Here is a 15,554-nt window from a genome sequence, read left to right as displayed (position 1 = left end):
CCGCCGTGCTTGTTCCGTCCTGGTCCAAATTGGACCCCTTGGTTCCTACCAGTAAACATGGTTCCTATTCACGATATGCCCATCTTAAAGTATTTTCCCTACAAAATAAAACGAAACTAAAAACGTTTACTCAATTAACAAATTAAAGCGATACAAAAGAAGGCAACATAAAGGACCTAAAACCACTAAACTCGTAATACCGTGAGCATCACGCTAGGGGGCAGCAGTTCTTCCGTGTGATGAGAGGAGAATGACCCATTCACTTCGCTAACGTTACTGGACAATATTCCAAACGTCCAGTGAATAACCCTTTAAACTTGTGACTGGAGCATACTGAAGGTAAGGTCTACACGAATAAAAGATCATGTTGCCATTGGGTGTTTCTTTGGCAGCCCAGGGACTTCCATTTATCTAGTGAGATTAGCACAGGGCTAACGTTAGCTAGTCTGGCTAACATTAGCTTGACGCAGAAATACACAATCAAATGCAGTTGGTGCAGCCGTCATTAGTAGTAACAGTGATTTATGCAGCTCTTGAGGGAAAACTCTTGTAGTGGTTGAATAAACATTCATATTTAGACCCTTTACTCTCCTATAAAGTACGAATATCACACTGAAAAATAATATACCACTACAAGTAAAAGCCCAGCATTCAAAGCCTCACTGAAGTAAAGTATGAAAAGTAAAAGTACTAATTGTGCAGCAAAATGTTCCTTGTCAGTGTTTAACAATTATATGTGGTGTTTCTGGATCAGTATTACTGCTGCATTAATGTGTATGTTGTATTTTAATCCTATGGATCGATAAATAGATTTGTCTCAAGCAGTTTGATGGTTAAATCTTTCTACTTATCTTCCTTCTGACAGTGTTGCCATCATGTCCAGTGGTCCAGCAGTGAGGGTCAGCATCGAGTCTTCCTGTGAGAAGCAGGTGCAGGAAGTGGCCCTGGATGGAACAGAAACATATGTCCCCCCTCTGTCCATGTCCCAGAACTTGGCAAAGTTGGCACAGAGAATCGACTTCAGCCAGGGATCTGACTCAGAGGAGGATGGGACCGAGGGGGAACCCAGGGACCATGAGTGGAGCAAGCAGGAGCCAGAGGAAGAAGAAGGTAATGTCTGCTTAGGAGGAAGCAGGGAGAATTTAGAGCCATGGTTAGACTCTGTTAGCCTGATGATTGACCCATCACTGATTCACTAGAACACTCAGGGTGCTGCACAGCTAAGTTCATCCTTAAATGTTTTTTACATGTGAAAAATCTGCAGATTTGGTTGATTGCAAGGGGAACACCAGGGAATATCAGTGAATTCTAAACATTTAATGACAGGAAAGTAGGAGATTGTGTTTTAACTTTAAACTTGCACTGGAGATGACGGTAACTCAGTAAGCTTAAACCCAGCGGTCCTGTCCTTTACTAATGCAGGTTGATTATTTTTAAAAATCCCCAATAAATTGTTCATTCTCTGATTATTTTTTCAGCTTCATGGCCCTCCTCAAGGTGATAAATTAAGTATGCAATTTAATTAATTTTTTAAAAAAAGAACAGAGGACTTTTACATCAAGATCAAGTAACAACATTTGTGAATCATTAAAATAAAGAGACTTTGCTTAACATTTATTACTGACACACCTTTATGTAACACCTTCCTATTATCAATAAAGAGGGCTCCAGTCCCTATGACTCTGCACAGGATAAGCAAGGCAGGGCACATTTATTTATATAGCACATTTCATACCCAAAGTGCTTTACAGATTACACAGGTAAAACACAAGAAACAAATGATATAAGAATAAAAGCAAGCAATCAAAAGCTCATACAATAAGAACATTAAAGGCAAACAGGTAAAAGCACATAGAGAACAACAATAAAAACATCAGAACAAACTATCAAAAACACATAGAATAAAAAAAAACATTAAAACAAAACAAGTTTAAAAGAAAATGAATAAAAAGCAATAGTGAACAGACAGGTCTGTTGAAAGTGGTCAGCATTGTCTCAAGTCCTTGCAATAATAAAATCTGATTAGTGTTGTTGTTGTTTTTTTTTGTTTGTTTTTTTTTAAACACAGGCACAGTGAAGTTCCAGCCATCTCTTTGGCCCTGGGACTCAGTGCGTAACAACCTCCGCAGTGCCCTGACAGAGATGTGTGTACTCCATGATGTGCTCAGCGTGGTGAAGGACAAGAAGTACATGGCTTTAGACCCGGTGTCTCAGGATCCAACGGCTGGCAAGGTGAAGAATATCACTACTATCACTTAACATGAATAGGAGGGTAGATAAAGATCTTACAGATAATAATCCAGTGTGACTGCAGCACTGAAGAAATGTTCAAAATGATGACGTTCTGTGGCTTATATTTGTCAAGGAGGTCTGTGCACCTTCTCTGTTTTACACACATATTTACTTCCATTCATAACAGCATTTCTTGTCCTTGTGCAGACCCCCCAGGTGTTCCAGCTGATCAGTAAAAAGAAATCATTGGGCACAGCAGCGCAGCTCCTCCTGAAGGGAGCAGAGAAGCTCAACAAGTCCGTAGCAGAGAACCAGGAGAACAGGAGGCAGAGGGACTTCAACTCTGAGCTGCTGCGACTCCGCTCTCAGTGGAAACTGCGCAAAGTAGGAGACAAGATCCTAGGAGACCTCAGCTACCGAAGCGCAGGTGATGAGGCCTCTAATGTATATTCAGTCAAATCTGTGAAAGGCTTTTTGCCCAACGTAGTTGTCATATTGTCATACTGTGTTCTGCAAAGTAACATGTGGACACTTAACATGTAGCCTAATCCTGAGCTAATGTTTTGACAATTTACACATGCAGGTTCATTTTTTCCTCACCATGGCACGTTTGAGGTGATCAAGAACACAGACATTGATTTGGACAAAAAAATCCCAGAAGACTACTGCCCCCTCGATGTCCAGATCCCCAGTGATTTGGAGGGATCTGCTTATATCAAGGTGAGAGGGAAACCACAATGGCACGTTCCGTTAAAATACAGTCTTTTCTATGAGCGGTATAAACATATGTCTGTGTTGAATAGTCAGCAGCTGGACTTCATTGATTACCTGTTTCTTACTCACCACTGCATTTTTTAATAGCATAAAAGGAAAAGAAACAAAGGAAATCCTTCTATAAATTATCTTGAGGCAGTGGTGAAAATTAGAGTTAGTTATGTAGAAATTATTTGGTGGACTACCTGTGTAGTGCATCTATAGTTTTTTTTGTATGTTATTTTACAATATCCATGCTAAGGTCTCCTGTCATCCCATATGTTGTCTGAAGATTTAGTAGATAGTTTTCATAGTGGAATATTGTTTATGTCTTCAGGTGTCCATCCAGAAACAAGCTCCAGACATTGGTGATCTGGGAACTGTCAACCTGTTTAGGAGGCCACCAAAAACCAAAGCCGGTATGGTTCAATACAGAGAGACATGACATTGCACAACTTCCAACAACCATTAAAGGAATAGTTTTGATTTTTTTAAAGGGGTTGTATGAGGTACTTAGTTCATCGTTTAGATCCATAGTTAGTGTATTACCTTCAGTAGATGGCGGCATGCCTCCAGTGTGGAGAAGCAGACAGGAGTACAGCCACAGAAATTAATGTATGCTATTTTTAGAATATTTTCACTGTTTTACCTTGCAGTCATACAACCCTTTCCGATGGGGAACTGAAGCTGTTATATCCATCTGTGTTTTCTTAAAAGTCACCAGACATTTTGATGAAAACAGTCATTTAACGTGCTGAACACAGACCAGTTAGTTTGTTTGTATCATTGTGTGACTGGTGTTTTAAAGGGTTAGTTTGGATTTACCAAAGTCACACAATAATACAAACAAACTAACTGATCAAAGCAGCAGTAGATCAGCAACTTCTGAGTTCTGTGGGATAAAATTATGCTTTTGTCAAGAGTCTGGTGGCTTTGAAGAGAGCATCGATAATGGCTTTAGTTCCCTGTTGGAAATCACTGTCTGAGGGCAAGATAAAGTGGTGAAAATATTCTAAATAAAGCATGTACCTAAACTGATATTAATTTATTTACATGGCTAAAATATGTTCTGTTGCTGCCCCTATCCACAGCACTACATTACTTAGATTCTGTATCTGCACTCCTGCTGCCTCCAAACTGGGGTTGTGCCGACCACCATCTGTTGTAGGTTTACACTGACTACTGTATATTTAAGTACCTCATACAACCCCACTATCCTTTTGAGTCTGGTTCAAAAACTGCCTGTAGAATTAGTAAATGTATGTAATGTCATCTTTTAAAATCACCCTACTCTCTTTTCCTCCACATCGCATCATTTTTATCATCTTTCATCTCTTCCCATTCTCGCTGATCTCTCTTCCTCCTGACGTCCTCTCCGCCCAGGTACCCAGCTGTGGCACGTCAAGCTGGAGGCGGCTCAGAATGTTTTGCTCTGTAAGGAGATCTTCGCCCAGCTGTCCAGGGAAGCTGTCCAGATTAAATCCCAGATCCCTCACATTGTGGTGAAGAATCAGATCATCTCACAGCCTTTCCCAGGTTAGAACACTCACAACATGTTTTTGTTGGACGATATGAGAAAATCTATGTTTGATGCATATTTAAAGTGAAAATGCATCACTACAGGCCTCTGCTGTGTTCTAATAGTTCTACATTAGTACCTTATTTTAAAAGTGTGTATGAACAATAAATTAATTCATCCAAGGTTCAGTTGCTCCCCTGGTCAGATATAATTTCTAATATTTGCATTTGAATGACATTGAAAAAAGGTAAAACGTTGTTAACAGATTAAACATATTATCATCTGGGTCTGTGGAGTTTGCTTTATTTTTTCTTTTCCACCATGTTTTTTGCTGTATAGGTCTGCAGCTGTCCATCTCACTGTGCCATTCTACGGGGGAGAAGAAGAACCATCGGGCGTCACCAGAGAAACCCAAACCAGACGACCACCTTTACGTACTGGAACACAATCTACATCAAATGATGAGAGAGGTGAAACACTATATGAAGTCACTCTGCATCTCATCTGAAGCTGCTGCCTAGTAGAGATATTAGCTCATTGCAGATACATTATATCATCATATATGTTAGTGGATAAATGATAAGAAATTAGCATATAGATAATATATGTTTTGAAACAGGGTCACTGCTCTGTTGTTTGTCTACCAGCAAATAGTGACAAGTTTATTTTTCCACTGTATAAATGTCCCAGCCAGCTCATTTCCTGTTCACAATTTTAAAAACCAAACAAAAAAAAATTAAGGGATCATGTGTAAAGAAAATTAAAATCAGCCAATATATCATTACAGGATTTTTAAAACTCTCAAGTATCATACTCACATCTCATAATTATCTGCCTCTGATCTGCTGTAGCGGTCGGGTTGGGCTCAGCTGGAAAACTTTAACAGCCAAATTGAGTCTTATTCACAGGATAAAACCAGAGACCATGTTGTAGTGGGAACACTCCAGCTGTGATACAGTGAACCAAAACTTAGCGAATGTTAGCCTGAAGCGTTAAGTTGTTGGGGGGCAATGGCTCCCTGCCTACTTGCTACACCCCTACTTCTGACCCCCTTGCACAAACCACGCCCATCTTCAGGAGACAACGGCACATCCTTCAACACATTCAAACCAGAATAAAATATTGCTTCAAATATATCTAGAAAACTACCATCCATACAGATCTTTCATTTCATTCATATCAGTTAAATTCTACCAGTCTTCATTTTATGTAACAACCTTGTCCATGTTTACAGTTCCACAAGCAGCAGCTGAGCTCTGTGGTGATGCCACATCCTGCTAGCGCCCCCTTTGGCCACAAGCGCATGCGCCTAGCAGGGCCACTGGCCTACGACAAAGCTGAAATCTCCAGCTTGCAACAGAGTGAGGGGCTCCTCGAGAAGATCATCAAACAGGCCAAACACATCTTCCTACGTAGCAGGTAACTTAAGTTGTATTAGCTATGATTTTATTTTTCGACTGGTCACAAAACACAGTTGCCAGTGGCAGTTACGGCATTGTCCCACAACATTTTGGTTACAGTAACATTAGGGGCCAGTAAACATTCAACTATGCAACATTGTTTTACCACCAGAGATATTGTATGTAGAACCAGTTTGCAGAGGAAATAGTTTGAGGTCATGAAGGTGAGTAATATTTGCTTAGTTACAAATCAGCAGACATTGCTCAGTCCATATGATATCAAAGTCCCAAACAGCAACATGTACCTCACTGTTTGCAGTGCCACATCTGGCCAAAAGGTGGCATGTTTTGTCCTTGCTCATCAAAATTTCATCTCAGGAAAATACATTTATAAGCGTAGAAATTATAACTAGCAATATATTTAGTATTTTTGTTAAGGCAGTGTTAACTATACAACTCTGAATAAAGCCCTATACTAGGTTTAATCTTTAGCCACTTGGTTCATAATTTAGCAGTATTAATGTCTGTGATCACCAGGACGGCGCGGACTATCGACAGCCTGGCGAGCCGCATAGAGGACCCGCAGATCCAGGCTCACTGGTCCAATATCAACGATGTGTATGAGTCCAGCGTCAAGGTGCTCATCACCTCTCAGGGCTACGAACAGATCTGCAAGTAAGTGGAAGAAAAGCGGGAAGGATAATGGAAAAACCAGAGCATAGAGGGGGACACTGTGGGCAATACGGGGTACCTGCTAATGTTTTAATGAGCCACAGTGAGCATCTGCGAGCCCTTTAAATACATTTCAAATTGTATGTACTGAAAGTTGTGGATTGTGATTGGAGGCCTTTCAGTTTTACTACCATTATGAAATTTGAAATAGCAGTGACAGATATGACAGCGAAATACAGGCAACAAAATCCTTATAGTTGTCTGCTTTTATGAAATGCATTTTTTAAGTCCATCGTTATGTATTTCATTACCATCACATTTGTTCTCATTCTGCCTGATTGACACCTACGACCAGTCTTGGGTAAGTCTTGACATGTTTTGTGTGTTTAGGTCCATCCAGCTGCAGCTGAACATTGGTGTGGAGCAAATCAGGGTGGTGCACAGAGATGGACGTGTCGTCACATTATCACACCAGGAACAGGAACTGCAGGACTTCCTCCTCTCACAGGTATCACAGCTCCCTCATTGTTAACTTCCCACACAGTTGTTGGAGGAGGCTGTATTTACTGGAAGCAGTATTTCTGACCGCAGACCTGTTGAGCTTTTAACCTATGTACATACAGTTTTTGAACAGGTTTTAAATGCAGGACGTTTACTTGTATAAACTTGTTTTTTCACAGTGTGCTATTGCTACTTTTACAGATGTCGCAGCATCAGGTGCATGCAGTTCAGCAGCTGGCCAAAGTGATGGGCTGGCATGTCCTAAGCTTCAGTAACCATGTAGGCCTGGGCCCAGTGGAGAGCATTGGAAATGCCTCCGCTGTCACTGTTGCCTCGCCCAATGGAGAGTACGCCATCTCAGGTGAGAAGAGAGTTGTAAAGATCATTCCAGAAAGGAAGTTCTCCTTTATCATAAGCAAATCATATTTTAAAATAGATTTAAAACTATAATTAACTGCCTCGTGATTATATGCCTCCACAAACCTGTCAAGTTGCAGTTATAGTTTGCATCAGTGTCGTGGAAAAAATTGCTTCACACACATCTTCCCCCCAACAGCACGGGAGATCTATACAGTCAGCACAGTTTCAAGGCGGGCACCCAAGATTAGTGCCACCAATTCAGTATCTAACTGTCTCCCCTTTTTTGCAAAACATTATGATGTCACAATAAATTTGACCTTTGACCTTTGGATATAAACGTCATCACTTCATTATTATATCCTATCAGACATTTGAGTGAAGTGTTGTCATAATCAGCATATGAATTGCAGAGTTATGAACAAAAAAAATGATTTGTGAGGTCACAGAGACCTTGACCTTTGACCACCAAACTCATATCAGTTCATTGTTGAAAGTGGACGTTTGTGCCAATTTTGAAGAAATTCCCTCAAGGCGTTTTTTGAGATATCACGGTATGAGAATGGGATAGACAGAAAACCTGAAAACATAATGCCTCTGGCCAATGTCAGCACCGGTACAGAGACATGAAAATCAGCTACTCGTAAAGCTGTATTGTTGCTAATATGGTGTGTCATTTTTGGTCTGCTACATAAATTGCCAGATTTCTAGTGCAATAACTAGCTTTATAGTAAAATAATGTTTTATCAGGTCTTTTTGTCAGTGTCTAGACAGAAATGCATGAAAATAATGCAGTTTCTTTTACCACCATTCAGCCTAATTGACCAGAATGCAATGCAGCAGGGATGAGCGCTGTTGAATGTGGGGTTAATGGACCCAACTTTGCCTTCCTTACAAATAAGGGTAGCGACTCTTGCATTGCTCTCACCGAATGCAACTCGGACACACCCAGTCTCAACTATTGAATTACTCAAGATCACACAAACAGGTTGATACAGGTTGAGGCATCATTAAGAAAGTAAAACACTTCACCACAGAATCACTCCTGGAATGCGTCATTTCAACATAATGAATTAATGTTTCTGACATTGTAATAGTATCCTAAGGCAGTTTGATAAGTACTGCCTTTGAAGTAAAACTGAATATCCTCATAACCATAACAAGGCAGGTTGTATTAACATCAGCAGATTTTAGTTACTAACATGTTGTCTGTGTATCTCTGTTTGTCTTTTCAGTGCGTAACGGCCCAGAGAGTGGGTGCAAAGTTTTGGTCCAGTTCCCCCGCAGCCAGACCAAAGAGCTGCCGAAGAACGACGTCATCCAGGACACCAAGTGGAGCCACCTCAGAGGGCCGAGCAAAGAGGTCCACTGGAGCAAGATGGAGGGACGAAACTTTGTCTACAAGATGGAGCTTCTCATGGCTGCTCTGACTCCCTGTCCGTAGATACAGTCAGTCTGCGGACTCCTCCCTCATTACAAAGCCATGTTTTATATATGTTCAGCCACAACATTTGAAAGGGACAGCAGCACAAAGGCTTTGCAGTCATGATACAGACAGCTCCATCAAAAATGTGACATTTTCTTTTTTGATACTGCCACAATCTTCTTTCCACCTCCAGCAGTGTCTGCTGCCTGCTCTGTTTTTGATTGTGTGTGTGTGTGTGTGCGTGCGTGCGTGCGTGCGTGCGTGTGTGCATGCGTGCGTGTGTGTGTGTCCGTGCATGTGTGCGTGTGTGCGTGTGTGTGTGTCCGTGTGTGCATGTACCTCACACACTTTGATACAAAATAAAACATTAAGTCTGTCTGTATTTGTGCAGATTTGTCATAATAAGAATAAAGCTGTGAATCAGTTTTTTCTTAGGAGTTCTGGCAAACACTTCAGTGTATTTCTAGTATGAGGAATATGTTTCTGTAGTTTTGCTTTATCGCATGTCAGATTTGAGCAACAGCATTTTGGAGAAAATGACTTTCTTCAAATTCAGATTCATCAGTTTTAAGAAAGAACCACATGTGAGGTTTTAGTTCACCTTTAATTAAAGGTCCAGTGTGTAGGATTGAGGGGGATATATTAGCAGAAATATCTACATAGGAAGCGGTTCCTTATCCACGGAGTTTCTGCAATTGGACAAACCTAACTCTAGCCCTTTCTACAGAGATTGTGCTATAGGGCAGCGTCGAAGTCCCTCTTTTATGCTGCCTTTGAATTTTTACGCAAAACCAATCAGTGGTGGACTCATGCCACTCTAGTGTGTAATTTTAGACAGCATGATGGCATCGCTGAATGAAAAGAGGCATTACAGGCAGTAACGTTAGAGAGTCGGCCTCTAGTGCGACATATCACATATGTGTCAGCAGCGCTTTATAAACAATAACAATGGCATTAACATGACAATAACAATAATTTACCGGCCATGTTATATGCCGGTTAATCTGGTCTTCTGTTGAGAGGGCAAGGAGCTCCCAGACCTCATTGTTTTCCCAATTGATGACACAATTTGGACTCTGTTGTTCTCTGAGTTACCAGCTGCTTTTTAAATCTCCCACCAGTAGGTCACACACATAAAACGTCAAAATATCACTCCTATCCCATCCATGTTCCCTTCCTGCCAGCTGTACAGCCATCATTTCGGTGCTTTTACTACCTATGCTACCAGCTTGGAGGCGAGACAACCCAATTATCCCATTCTGCAATTGTACCTAAGCAGCATAACAGCATGAAATTCCCACCCTGAAGAGGCAGTGCAAAAGGGGCTAGTGGCTGTTTACATTTTCGCATTGGCCACCACAGCCTCTCTGTGACATGCCAAACAGTGTTTTTACTTGTTTCAATCACCCTATTTGTTTGTTTTGGAGAGGAAGAGACCTCTGCATTTAATTCTGGTCGCAAATTTGCAACTTGCAATCCTCACTGGTAGATGACACTAAATCCCCTTAGATCTTACACACTGCTTCTTTGAAGTACAGATGTTATGCAAGAAAAAGTTGACTGATTTATTGTAATCAAACTCTTTTCTTTAACATGCTGTGTATATAGATGCTAATACAGCTTTTTTTAAATGAGCAGCAGTCTCATTTATGCTTGTTTTTTCACTCTCTAGTCTTATGGTTCTCCCCGTTTGATCACTGCATCAGAAGTCCGATACAGACTACCTGCCGAGAAACTTTTTCCAAGGCCTGTTTCATGTCTTGATGGTTGTTGTGAAGAAAGAACAAGTGAAAGAAAACCACACCATTCATTTGCTCAGACAATAAATACAGTATGTATTGTTTTTTCAGTGTCATGGATGATATATTTACATTCAATCCAGTGTCCACAGCAGTGAGCTGTAAATGCATGTGTATTCAATACAAATGTAAACATCTTGGTACACAGTTTTTCTTTTTTCAAGCCATCTGGCTGTAAGTAACTTGTTGGATTAAAAAAATGCAGTTATTTTATATACATACATAACTTTTAAAAAGTCCAAGTTTGACAGACAGTCTCTCGTGTTTTCCTGCAGCCTGATGTCCATCAAAGAGGCTGCAGCTCTGTTGCATCATTTTCTGCATAAAGGGAGAATAGCACTTAACATATTGACGTAACAAAGCTATAAATGACCTTTGTCCTCAAACACACCCCTGCTTAGACACAATAGATAACTTCAACCCACATTCACGCCCATTAAGCCATATTCATACATTCCACACAATGATGCAGCAGTAATAAAGTAAACTGTGAACTCCAGGGCAAACAAACCTCTCATATACACAACCTTATAAAAACATGGTTCTTTTTTCATGAAAATCAAGCATATAATATCTTTGTTTAAATATATATTTATCACTATCTAGACAGGTAGCACTACCTGCCATGTTTTACTTTCCTTTTTATTTACTCTTTACACCAAGATACTGTAATTACTCCCAGTGAGTTGTGAACTGAAGTTTATCTTGTGAAAGTTTCAGTGCAAACATCAGACCACACCATTGCTCCTAATAAAAGACCATGTACTTAAGAGACTTATTTCTCATGTTGTTTTACCTGGCATCTGTTTCCTGCGTCTCCATGCCACTATCTTCCTGTAGGCCTTGTCTAGTAGCCACATGGCCAGCATGAGAAGGCCAGCCAAACAGGCCAGTGCTAAGGCAGAGACAGACAGGTACTGAAGGTCCTCGTACAGCACCTCTGGAGGACAGGGACACAGGAGCCACACCACGTTTACCTCAAAACATTTAAAAAAGCCTTTTCATAGACTACTTTCCAGAGATGCAAACACAGGACACACATGAAGAGATGAGGTAACATGGTAGCAGGAAGACAATTATTGGGTTCAATGTCATGGTTGTGTCTAAATTACAAAAACAAAATAATACAGTATGTATAATTATTGTCACAGTAATCCTTTTGACGCTAAAATCAGGTCGTAAAGTTTTTCAAAGACACAACTGCTCATGTTGCTTACTGATGAATAACTATGATAAACTCAAACTACATGCCAGATCTGAAGATCTAAAAATCACATATAATGTTCAAAATGTCACTCCAGACTGTCGCTACCTTCATAGATGCTGGAGTAACAGTCTGTACATCATTAATGTGTCCATAAAATGTGTGAGGTTGCCATTTTTTGTTTCTTTTTTATCTACTTTCATTCAGGGAAGTTTGTGTGTGTGTGTGTGTGTGTGTGTGTGTGTGTGTGTGTGTGTGTGTGTGTGTTATGTGCATGTGCAGACAATTGGCAAACCTCGACAGGGCAACAACTGTTACCAAAACAAGTTTGAGCAAGGCATACTTGCAGTCAGACTGCCTCCGTGGAGCTTACAGCAAGACTCTGGCTATTATTTCATGCTGGAATTAGTACCATAAGTGCTGAGAAAATCAGGTCACTGGCTGTAATTTGTTTTACATCCTGTTTTCTGGCCCACTCTTGCTGTTTTTATTGTAGTCTGATTTGCTGTTGCTTGTACTGGGCAGCAGGTATAAGAGTGTGAAAGCAAGCTCTGCTAATTTCCTTAAACCTATGACTCTAGGCTGCAAAGACATGGTCAAATTAGGTTTTCGAAAATGTAGCTGTCTTATCTATTGCATTGGGAATGACATACACAGAGGCCCAGACCCACTCACCATTCACTTTTAGGACAAATCCAGCGTCCTTGCTACTTCCTGCTGTTTCTGTGACAGTGACCACGTAGTATCCAGCGTCTTGCAGCCGCAGGTCTGACAGGCCCATTGAGCCATTGTTGAAGGCCTGCACTCTGCTGCTGTAATCCACTGTTATGTTGGTGTACACCCCTGGCCGCCAAGTCCCTATGGTGCGGCTCACCGCCCCTGACATAAAGGTCCATTGTATGGTGGGGATCCCGTTACAGGTAACATCCACTGAGAAAAACACATCCTCCTGCACCGACCTGGTCAGGCTCCTCTGGGGAGAATGGATGGAGATGGCTCCAGCTTCCAAAGTGAAAAGAATAAAGAGATGTGAAAAAGATGTAAAGATAAAACATTTTCAGATTCACTTTGAAATGAACAAATAAATACATATAAAGATATGGGGGCCACATTGATAGATTATGTAAGTAGGTAGGCAGGTAGGTAGACAGGTAGGAAGTAATATTTCACACTGTATTCTTGTTACAATCACACCTTTACCTTCCTTTTTTAGCTCCTGTTCAACCTTCACCCAGGTAGGACCATAATTACAGGAGAAACATGTCAGTGTATGACACAATACAGCTCTATAAAAAGAAAATGTTTTACCTCACAGGTTTTGCATCTCATGACACTGTGGCTGGCAAATACTGTGACTCATTTGCATTTAATTCAAGCAGAAGTGTATAAATAGTAATGTGTTGTTCTGTTAGTTTTTCAAATTACAAGCCTCTTGCTGGAGGAATGAAACTTGTCAAACAAGCTGAGAAGTACCAGTTTGAATGTATCCAACAGTGTTGGCCTCCTTTCTGTTTTGGCCGCCCCTCATCAAATATTTTCACAGGAGTTTCAGTGGGGGATCTGGTTCTGCTGGTGGTGTTTGCTTTATGAGACACAGGTAAAGAATTCCACCTGAGAATACCAATGCTGACTAATAAACAAGAAGACAGTGTGGGAAAAACTGCCTGTCCTTTTCTTCAGACACCACAGTTATAATAATGAGCAATAAACCTCCATAATACAAAATTCTTAGAAGAATCTATTTTTTAACTTTTTTTTTTATTTTTTTAAAAAAACATGCTTGTTTGTTTCCCATTAATTTTAGCAAAGAAGCTGGTCATGGTGTAGTTATTCTGTGCAGCTTAACTTCCAGTTGTAATTAAATCAGCTACTGCTCTTTCCCAATTCCTTTTCATTTTCTCTGGGATTCAGATTTTCTCGAGTGCACTGGGACCTTGGGTTCGGACCAGGACAATCTGATGTTTACGTGTACACAGCCATGTGTTCGTGACTGTGTTGTGTTGATCTACTTAGCCCTGGTATACAAGACAAGACACAGAACCTGATAAAATATCATGAATCTGTTCTCCAGTCTGAACTCCTGCCTGGTTCTCAATATAAGACCCTTTTAAAAGGGCTGGAACCTTAGACCTGAGCAAATATAGGATTACCATAAAGGCATGCTCTCAAACACAACAGTCAAACACATGGGCTCTCTGGAGAGGATAAAATTATAGACATGTGCTGGATTGCTTACCTAGGTGACACATATATAATGTGATGCTGAGAAACACAGCAACATCTTGTACATCCCAGAGCCTGAAATGCCACATTAGAATCCCAGACCCATTGGTCAAACCGCAGTAAAAGAATCTCCTCCAGGTTATTTCACATTCTGAAGAGTCCTCCGTTCTGTCTGTCCTCACAAAACTGCCTCTTCTTGTTCTCACAGTTCCTCTTCCACTGTCCCTTGTACAGGTGTTTCTGTATGTGACTTTTCCCCCTAGTTTGTCTGAGAAACTGAAGTTCCTGTCACAGAAGTGCTGCAGTTCCTCTCCTCTCTCAGGACTGTGCTGGATTTCTCTTCATACCTGCGCAAGTCAGTGCCAGCCAGCCCACACCTATCAGACAGGTTCAGCCAGAGATTACTGAGCAAACATGTACTCAGCGTTCTGTGATCTCACACACACACACCCACCCACACACACACACACACACACACACACACACACACACACACACACAATGCTACTAAACACACATACATCTTACTCAATTTACTTACTACCGTCACCCCGCCCAAAAAACACTCACCTGTATATGCAGACACACGATCACAAAAAATGAAACCAGAATAGGTTGTATCACTTGGTGCTCACGCTGTGACACACCTGGTAAAACATGTCAAACAGGAAGTGTGTATTCACACTTATGCACCAGGGAAAACAATGAACACAATAACAGTGAACTGGCTGACTTAACTTTGGAAGATATGAATAAGATGTTTGATTCTTTGCCTGTGTGTTGTGACATTTTCATCCCTCATTTCCTTTTTAAATCATGTTGACAGGATCTGGCTGTCAGAAACCTACATTTTTATATTAATTTGCGCAGTTTAGTCCTTTAAAGCTCCACTGTAATGGATTTAGCTGCATCTACTGGAAAAAATGAATGGAATATTCATAACTATATTTTCGTAAGTTTACTATTACCTGAAAATAAGAATCATTGTATTGTTACTACCTTAGAGTGAGACGTTTTTATCTACATACAGAGTGGATCCTCTTCCACTGAGTCCACCATTTTTTTCTACAGCAGCCAGGAACAGACAAACTAAACACAAGCTCTAGATGGGGCCATTTGCGTTTTCACATCGGCTACTGTAGGAGAAGTTTCAGTTTTATGACATCACCGCTAGATGCCAGTAAATCTTACACACCAGACCTTTAAAGGGGAACACCACCTATATGAAAAAGTCCAGTATGTTATTTCCATGGCCTAGGAAAGTTCAATCAATATTTCTGAACATACTACTACTCTCTTGTAAAGCCAGAAACCAAAGAAGTATAGGTCTCAAACTTGGGATGTTATTAAGTAGCCTATAAAAGTATGGAGCTGCTCCATAGACAATGAATGGGAGACTGATTGTGTGGATCCACAGGATGCTTATTTAATTTTCTTTACCCAAATGAGCTTTACTCTATTGTAGTGT

At 40.7% G+C, this 15,554-nt stretch overlaps 2 protein-coding genes across 4 annotated transcripts; one reads left to right on the top strand and one right to left on the bottom strand.

The window, feature by feature from the left end:
- Positions 1–182: 182 nt before the first annotated feature.
- med17 (mediator complex subunit 17) lies at positions 183–9,242 on the top strand. The gene is made up of 13 exons (XM_033631788.2): positions 183–339; positions 866–1,110; positions 2,069–2,232; positions 2,440–2,659; positions 2,816–2,952; positions 3,323–3,404; positions 4,369–4,521; positions 4,844–4,974; positions 5,739–5,923; positions 6,442–6,579; positions 6,967–7,084; positions 7,279–7,438; positions 8,670–9,242. Exons 2-13 carry the CDS (start codon positions 876–878, stop codon positions 8,876–8,878), a joined length of 1,932 nt encoding a protein of 643 aa, XP_033487679.1. The 5' UTR covers positions 183–339; positions 866–875; the 3' UTR covers positions 8,879–9,242.
- Positions 9,243–10,666: 1,424 nt separating this feature from the next.
- On the bottom strand, positions 10,667–14,770 carry vstm5 (V-set and transmembrane domain containing 5). 3 transcript variants are annotated; one of them, XM_078166913.1, is made up of 5 exons: positions 14,657–14,770; positions 14,100–14,463; positions 12,539–12,865; positions 11,456–11,636; positions 10,667–10,977 (listed from the first exon to the last, which is right to left on the bottom strand). In XM_078166913.1, exons 2-5 carry the CDS (start codon positions 14,173–14,175, stop codon positions 10,971–10,973), a joined length of 591 nt encoding a protein of 196 aa, XP_078023039.1. In that variant the 5' UTR covers positions 14,176–14,463; positions 14,657–14,770; the 3' UTR covers positions 10,667–10,970. The 3 variants fall into 3 exon arrangements, with proteins under 3 accessions (XP_078023039.1, XP_078023038.1, XP_033487680.1); XM_078166912.1 differs by lacking the exon at positions 14,657–14,770 and having other exon boundaries at positions 14,100–14,526; XM_033631789.2 differs by lacking the exon at positions 14,657–14,770 and having other exon boundaries at positions 11,456–11,599; positions 14,100–14,507.
- Between the last annotated feature and the right edge of the window lie 784 nt (positions 14,771–15,554).

The sequence above is a fragment of the Epinephelus lanceolatus genome, chromosome 4, assembly GCF_041903045.1.
Source record: "Epinephelus lanceolatus isolate andai-2023 chromosome 4, ASM4190304v1, whole genome shotgun sequence".
NCBI lineage: Eukaryota > Metazoa > Chordata > Actinopteri > Perciformes > Serranidae > Epinephelus > Epinephelus lanceolatus.
The sequence above is the reverse complement of the archived record's forward strand: the minus strand, read 5'-3'. Positions and strand labels throughout refer to the sequence as shown.